Source organism: Otolemur garnettii, unplaced genomic scaffold (assembly GCF_000181295.1).
Source record: "Otolemur garnettii isolate 467f Iridium unplaced genomic scaffold, OtoGar3 scaffold00122, whole genome shotgun sequence".
NCBI lineage: Eukaryota > Metazoa > Chordata > Mammalia > Primates > Galagidae > Otolemur > Otolemur garnettii.
The window spans coordinates 2,441,023-2,449,071 of record NW_003852517.1 but is presented as its reverse complement, the minus strand read 5'-3'; the positions used below and the strand labels follow the sequence as shown (position 1 = coordinate 2,449,071).

General features: G+C 41.3%; 1 protein-coding gene across 1 annotated transcript in view; it reads left to right on the top strand.

Moving 5' to 3' along the window:
- Window positions 1-1,058: 1,058 nt before the first annotated feature.
- Window positions 1,059-8,049, top strand: part of LOC100940435 (cell surface glycoprotein CD200 receptor 1-like) — a 14,054-nt gene continuing 7,063 nt past the window's right edge. The window contains exon 1 of the mRNA XM_012810042.1: window positions 1,059-1,411. Within this exon, the coding sequence (XP_012665496.1) occupies window positions 1,059-1,411 (353 nt within the window). The remainder of the gene's footprint in view (window positions 1,412-8,049) is intronic.

Genomic DNA, 8,049 nt, shown 5'->3' with positions numbered 1-8,049 from the left:
AAAGGTAGAACATCTGTATCTTTAGGTATCCTCATCTTCAGGAATTCCTATAAGATGAATGTTTGATCTTTTGGAGTGATCCCACAGCTCTCTCAGGGAATGATCAGTTTTTGCTCTCCATTTATCTGCCTCTGTGACAGTTTGGGAACATTGAAAGCTTTGTCTTCAATTTCAGAGATTCTTTTTTCTTCCTGGTCAACTCTATTACTGAGGGATTCTACTGTATTTTGGAGCTCCTCAAATAACTTTTTCATTGCCTCAAGCTCTGCTATCCCTTTTCTCATTATGTCCACATCTTTAGTGACTTTATCTTTGAATTCATTAATTTCTTGAGACAACTTTAGAACTACTCTTTGGATTTCATTTTCTAACTTTTCTTCCATTCTATTCATCTTATTTGCCATCCATATTCTGAATTTGATTTCTGACATTTCAGCCATTTGTTTATGCATGGCATCTTCAGTTGTATCTCCTTTGTCAATTCTTGAGGGGGTTGATCTACTCTGGTTATTTATGTTGCCAGCATTCTTCTGTTGGTTCCACGCCATGTTTATTTTCCACCATTTGGTTATTAGAACTGGTAGGGTGAGATTGAATTGGGGTTCCCAGGTAGTAGAGATAATCAGCCAAATTGTGGCTTATCCCCTATAACCTTACAAAGGCCCCTTTCAGAGTTTTGGCCAGAGACTCTGAGGACCTACTTGGTGAGACAGTGAAAGCCAGCTGTGTTTTGATATCAGCCACCCTCTACCCTATCCTAAGAAGCCACAGTATTAGGTTTAAATCTTGGTTATGGAGAGATAAGGACAGCTGTAGCACCCCGCCTCCACCCTTCAGTTCTTTTCTGCTACATAACTTTGAAGGTCAACCTCAGAGTATCCCTGGATGGATAGCCCAGGATACAAGTTCTAATCAAATTGTTTCAGGCAGTGCAAACCCTGCTCAACAGAGAGGGATCCAAGAGGTCCAACAGCACAATTAGAGCCAGGGGTTTATGCCCCTGGCCAACAGAGTGGTGTCCCCTTTACTGCTCACCAGCCTAGTTGGAGCCAGGGACCATGCTCCATGCCCGCCAGACTCAGTCCACATCCAGCAAGACTCTGCTCACCAGCCCAGTTGGAGTCAGGGGACCACACCCTGATCACAGGTCTCAGTCCACACCAGGAAGCTTGCCAGCTCTGTTAGAGTCAGGGGACAGGGGACTACACTCTGTCCTCATGTTTTGGTCCACAATAGGCAAGCCTCTGCTTGCTGGCCTGGTGGGGCCTGGGACCAGCCCCACCCACCAAACTCAGTCCACAACAGGGCAACCAATCTCCCGCTTGTGGGTGCTGTTAGAGCCAGGGGTTCTGCACTCCCTCCCACCAGACACAGCCCCAACTGAGAATCAACACCACCACTGGCCAGCAAGGTGATAACCAGGGGACTGCACCTGCTCCCAGTGAGTGTCCCTTTCTTTCCATGCCCTCTTTCTTCCCCAGTAGTCACAGATTCCATCCTGATGTTCCCGGTCCACACTTTGCCCAGATCTCTCAGGAAAAGACCAAACACTCTGTGCTCTGCAGGGGGCAGAACTTCAGACCACCATGTGAGGGTGGAAGGGTGGACTGGGAGTTTGAAATTATGAGCAAAATTATTTGTTCAATTTTATCCCTGGTGGGTGTCTAGGTTCATAAGTGGGGCCTCTCTGGAGAAAGAGTTGAAAGAGTGGGACTTCCCTGGAGAAAGACCCAGTGTTTAGGTCTTCAGTGAGGTAAAATGAGAGGTCTTTTGTTCCCTACTCACTTGCAGAGAGCCCACAGTGAGCCTCCCACTTGGGGGAGGAGTCTCCAATCCTCTAGTTGATAGGCTTTGTACCTGAAATTTGTTTTCCTGAATGCTTTTCCTTGGAGTCACAGCTTGCTGAACTTCTTTCTTGGCTCAGCTCCCCACCTTTGGCTTCATAGAGTTCAGTTCTGTCCAGTTTTTCTCTGGTCAGAAGCCTCTGCCAAGGGATGCTACTAGTCAGCCATCTTCCCAGAATTCATGTTTTCTCTTTTCAATAATTTTTTATTTTTCTTGGACTTCATAATTTTCTTTTTGTTTTCATTAGAATGTATGTGCCTTTTGTTTATTATCATGAAGTTTGCTCACAAAACTAGAACATCCCTTAGTAATATTTTCTGTGTGGTCAGGTTTATTGGAGAATATGTGACTTCCATGGGGTTTTTATATGCTCTTGGTCTTGGTCCCATGATACACTGAGCAGCGATTGTCCTGGACATTCTTTTTGCCTCCATCCTGGGCTTGGTTCTGTGCCTGTTTAATCTGAGTTTCTTTTGCCTTCCAGAGACGTGTGTTTTTAATTTCTTTCTTTCATGTATGAGACTTTTCTGAAGTTCTTGGTAATCCTTGGGTAATGGATTCTTTTTAAAGTGAACACCAATGAGCTGATCAGAAGCTCTGCTGTCTGATGCTAGGCTTATGAACCAGTTAACTTAAACATAGTGAAAGGAGATAAATGATTTTTACTAAAATTGAGGATTTTTTAAGTATCTGAAGGCTTTTTATCTGGGGGTGTTCAGGCTCTGCAGAAAATAACCTACCAGTTCTTGCCTGGAAGAGATATGCCTGACTGTCACTGTTCTGGGAGAGGGGAGAATGTGTGTGTGTGTGTGTGTGTGTGTGTATGAGTTTATTCACTTAATTGTTAATTGACATTTGGTTACTTTCTGGTTTTTGAAAATTGTGAATAAATATATTTGCAAATAAGGCCAGCATAAATATTCACACATGTCTTGTGTAGACCTGTGTATAAATATTGATGCATGGCCATAAGGATCAAGAACAATCAGTGAAACACAGTATCACCAGAGAGACAAAACAAAGTGCCAGTGACCAATTCCAAACAGATGGAGATGTATGCACTGCCTGAAAAAATTAAAAATAGCTGTTTTAAGGATGTTTAGCAAATTTTAAGAAATACAGAGAAATAATTAAAGACATGAGAAAAATAAGTGACCAGAATAAAAAAATTAATAGAAAGATTGAAACAATAATAATCATTAAAACCCCCTAGAAATTCTAGAGCTGAAAAATACAGTGAGCAAAATGAAAAATGCAATATGCAGCATCAACAGAATTGATCATGCAGAAAAAAGAATATGTGGACTCAAAGAGAGGTTATCTGAAAATATAGAGTCAGAGGAGGAAAAAAATAAAGAATGTGGCTTGGCACCTGTGGCTTAAGTGGCTAAGGTGCCAGCTGCTTACACCTAAGGTGGTGGGTTCAAATCCAGCCTGGGCCCGCCAAACAATAATGAGAGCTGCAACCAAAAAATAGCCAGGCATTGTGGTGGGTGCCTGTGGTCCCAGCTGCTTTGGAGGCTGAGGCAGGAGACTCACTTGAGCCCAGGAGTTGGAGGTTGCTGTGAGCTGTGATGCCACAGCACTCTACCCAGGGTGACAGATTGAGGCTCTGTCTCAAACAAACAAACAAACAAAAAGAATAAAGAATGAAAGGAAATGAGGAAACATCACAGGTTTTGTGGGACACCACCAAAAGAATAAAATATTCAAGTCATTGGAGTTTAAAAGTGAGAAGGAAAGAAAAGGAAGTACAAAGCTTATTCCAAGAAATAATAGCAAAAAACTTTCCAGACCTGAAGAATGATAAAAAATATTCAGGTATAGGTCAGTCAAAGGTTTCCAATCAAATTTAATCTATATAAGAATATTCTGATACATAGTAAAATCAAACTGTCAAAAACAAAATACAAAGAGAGTGTCTTGTGCAGCAAAAGAAGATAAGTAATGCACGAGTGCAAGCCTTATAAGAAAGCAAGTCTCTTGTAGGCAACATATAATCTGGTCTCCTTCTTCTTTTCTCCTCCTCCTTCTGTTCCTTCCTCCTCCTCCCCTTCCTCCTCCTCCTCCTCCTTCTTCTAATGCATTCAGCCACACTGGCTATTCAGGAGGTTGAGAATCCACTCACCCATCCCATCCAGCACACAAATACTATATCTATCATCTGAGAAAGCCACCTTGAAACCCAAGAGTCAATCTGCCTGGACTCACCAAAAATATAGGTGTCAGAACACAAAGATAGACATGCTTAGCCCATGGCTACCAGCACTGTAATGTGCAGAAGAACTCATAAGACATAACTCATTAGTCCCCACAACAACTTTCCACAGCCTCTACCAATGAAAGCACCCCAATGGCAAGTGTATGCAGCAGCTTTGACTGGGCAGTGGGGTGGTATTCAGGCCCCTGGGGAAATGCTTGGTTGAGGGAGTGACCTCTACTGCACTGAGGTCCTACCATAAAAGCTGGGATGAGATCAGTTCCAGTGACTACCACTTTGGTTGGTGGGTGGGAGGCTTGTTTTCCTTTCATGCCCCAGTCCAATGGTGCTTTCTTCACCATCCCAGTTGAGGCAGCCAACCTGGATGATCAGTCAGTCTTGGCAGATTACACCCAGCCCATAATTCAGTTCCAGGCTGTAGAAGACACAGCTTGACTCATCCTGCTCAGACACTTACAGACATAACCCTCCCCAACCCAAGCCCCAATTCCACAAGCCAAAATCTTAGTTTCCCTAATGCTAAAGAATTGCTCTACAAGTTTCTAGGCCCTTGCACAGTTTCCTAATGGCTGGTATTAAGAATGCTTTCTTACTGTAGCTGCATAGGTCTGAGGGAATGCAGGGGGCACTCCTTAAAGCATTACTTCTCCTAGCTGCTCTTGAGTTAGATTCAGGGCTGAGGAGGACAAAGGTGCTTTCCTATGGTCTGGACTGTATGATTTCCCAGTGGTAAGTGAACCATAAAAATACACTCACTCATTCCATCCTGTATTGAGTAATTACTCTTAGGTTTTGGCTGGTCCTGGTCATGTGGACTGACTATTTTCCTCTTTCTTCCCAGAATTTGAAGTTTTCTTTTGCATTTCTGTTGAACTCCCATGTTGCCTCTTTGATAATATATTCAAAATGTATCTACATACTATTATTGGTTCTTCTAAGTGGATTGGGCATGCTGGAAATACTTCTAGTCAGCCATCTTGAAAAAACAGAAAAAGAACTATGATACAGTTTAGGTCCAAAGCTGCTTTGTTGATTTTCTGTCCAAATGATTTTTTTCAGTATTGAAAGAGCGATGTTGAAGTTTCTAAGTGTTACTATTTGGGGTATAATGTCTCCCTTTAGCTCTAATAATGTTTGCATTTTATATCTGGGTGCTCTGGTGTTGGGTACATATATTTTTATAATTATTGTGTTTTCTAACTGAATTGAGTCCTGTATGATTCTGTGTTGTCCTTCTTTACATTTTTAAACTTAAGATCTCTTTCATCTAATATATATATAGTTACTCTGGCTTGATTTTGGTTTTTGTTTGTATAAAATATCTTTTTTTAATCCTTTCTCTCTTTTTCAGTTATTTGTGTCTTTATATAGGTGGGGTGAGTTTCTCATATGCAGTATACTAGTTGGATGTTTTCTTTTTTAAATTAGTTTGGCCAATCTATATCTTACAATTGGGGGATTTAGTCTATTTACATTCAAAGTTATTACTAAGAGGTGAGGACTTATTCTAGTCATTTTGTTGATGCTTTTCTGTTTTGTGGCTCCCTTGTTTTTATTTCCTCTCTTATTGTTTATTTTTGCAGTTTTCTGTAGGGATAACATTTGATTATTTTGTCTTTAGCCTTTTTTTTTTTTTTATCAATTCTTCTTGTGTGTTTTATAATTTTGCATGTTTTCGTGATGGTGGGTATATATATATTTTTTCTTCCAGATGTAAATTTCATTTGACCATTTCTTATTGTACGGTCAGTCTAGTGGTGGTGAATTCCTTACTTTTTGCTTGTCTGAGAAAGAAAGGTTTTATTTCTCCTCCTTTTATGGATAATAGTTTTGCTGGACATAATATTCTTGACTGATAGTTATTTTTCTTTTAGTACTTTATATTTATCATCCCATTTTCTCCTGGCCTATAAAGTTTCTTCTAAGAGATATGCTATTAGTCTAATGTGGATTTCCTTTTATGAGGCTTGATGCTTTTCTCTTGCTGTTTTTAAAATTGCTTTTTTTGTCTTTGTGTTTTGATAATTTAACTATACTATGCCTACAGAAGATTGTTTGGGTTAAATCTATTTGGGAAATTTTGTGCTATTTGGATCTGGATATCCATTTCTCTCCCAAGAGTTAGGAAGTTTTCTGCTATAATTTTATTAAATATATTTTCTATGCCTTTTCTATTCTCTTCTTCTGGAATATTCATGATGTAGATATTTGTTCACTCTCTGTGTCCTATAAGTCCTATAGGCTTTCTTCATTCCTTTTGTTTTTCTTAATTTTTCTTTTGTCTGTCTGAGTTATTTCAAAAGGCCTGTATTCAAGCTTAGACATTATTTCCTCTGCTTAGTCTAGTCTGCTATTGAATCTCTAGATTGCATTTTAAATTTTATTTATTGAATTTTTCAGCTCTAAAATTTCCATTTGGTTCTTTTTATGATATATGTTATTTTGTTAAATTTAATTGTTTCCCTTGTTTTATTGAGTTGTTTATCTGTATTCTCTTCTATCTCACTGAATTTCCTTCAGATCATTTTTTTGAATTCTTCTTCTGGAATTTTTTATATTTCCTTGTGTTTGAGGTAGGTTACCAGAGAATTATATTCATTGGGGGATGTTGTGTTACCTTGCTTTTGATGCATCCTTACATTGATACGTATGTATCTGGTGGAAGAGTTATTCTCCCTATGCTATGGTGTGAGTCTCACAGAGAAAGACTTACTTTTATAGATGGGTCTTGGGGTATCAGTTGAGTGGAGTGTGTTGACATTGATTCTAGGTGGGTGTAGTAATGCAGTCTTTGTACAGCTTTTTAGCTATAATTGTCTCAGTGGCCAAGACTGCAAGAGTTTGTGGAGGTTTTGGCACACCTTTGTTGGTAGTGATCTATTTCTCAAGTCAGGCATGCTTGTAGGGATGCTGTGGGTTGGCCAACTTGAGGTCTGTCTTGCTGGGTTGGGGTCACAGGGCTGTTACAGGGGCATGACTGTGTGGTTTCTTGAACAGCCCCAGAGGCTATATCTGCCAGGGGTGGGCCAGACAGGGTGTTTCTTAGATCCTGGGGATGGGTATGTAGCCACTCAGCCAGTCCAAGAGTATGCCTTCTGAGAACAGATCCACCAGGTTGTTTTATAGTTTCTAGGTGCAAATGTGGCTGTTCTATTGGCCTGGGAATATGTCCATGGGGGGCAGGCCTGCCAGGCTGTTTCTCAGGCCCAGGGTATGGCCTTCGGCCTGTGGGTTGTACAAGTCTGGGGATATGTCCTCTGGGAATGAACCCCCCAACTCTGTCTCATACCCCAAGCATAAGTGTAGAAATGCCTAAGGTTATTTCTGTCTTATGAGGGGTTTATGGGGATGTTTCTCAAGTTCTAAATAAGGACATAGTGCTGCTGAGCAGGCCTAGAGGTATGTTTGTGGGGAAGGAAATGCAAGGCTGTTTTTCAGGCCTTGGGTGGGGATGGATATCTACTCAACAGTCCTAGGGGCATGTCAGCTGCTGAGTGGCTCAGGGGTCTCTCTTATTTCTTTACTTGGGGGAGGGTGAACAGTGGTTTGACTGGTTCAATCAAGGGTTTTCCCTAGGTCAGACTGCCAGAATATTTGCCTGGCTGGAAGTATGGGCAGAGGGGGTTGGTTTCAGAGGGTCATAGGACCAGAGAGTGACAATGGAGCCTGGGTTCAGGCAACGAGGGTTGTGATGGGTTAGGGGGTTGGAAAGGTGCAGTGACTCCTGGCCTCTAAAGCAGGGTACACTGCCAAAGTGGCTCTGTTTCAGGTGGTTCCATGCCTCAGCAACTGGCTCACTGGGGGTGGGTAGAGGAATGGGGAGTGCACAACTTGTGCTTCTAATCCATAGCAATGCAACTGTTTGAATTCTTGGTAGCTCTGCAAACTGGGCTCAGGGCTTGTGAGAATTGTAGGATTATACCTTAGTAAGGACTATAAGTGTTTGTGTTGGCAATAGGGGCTGGCAGGGTTCTTCTGCTTAC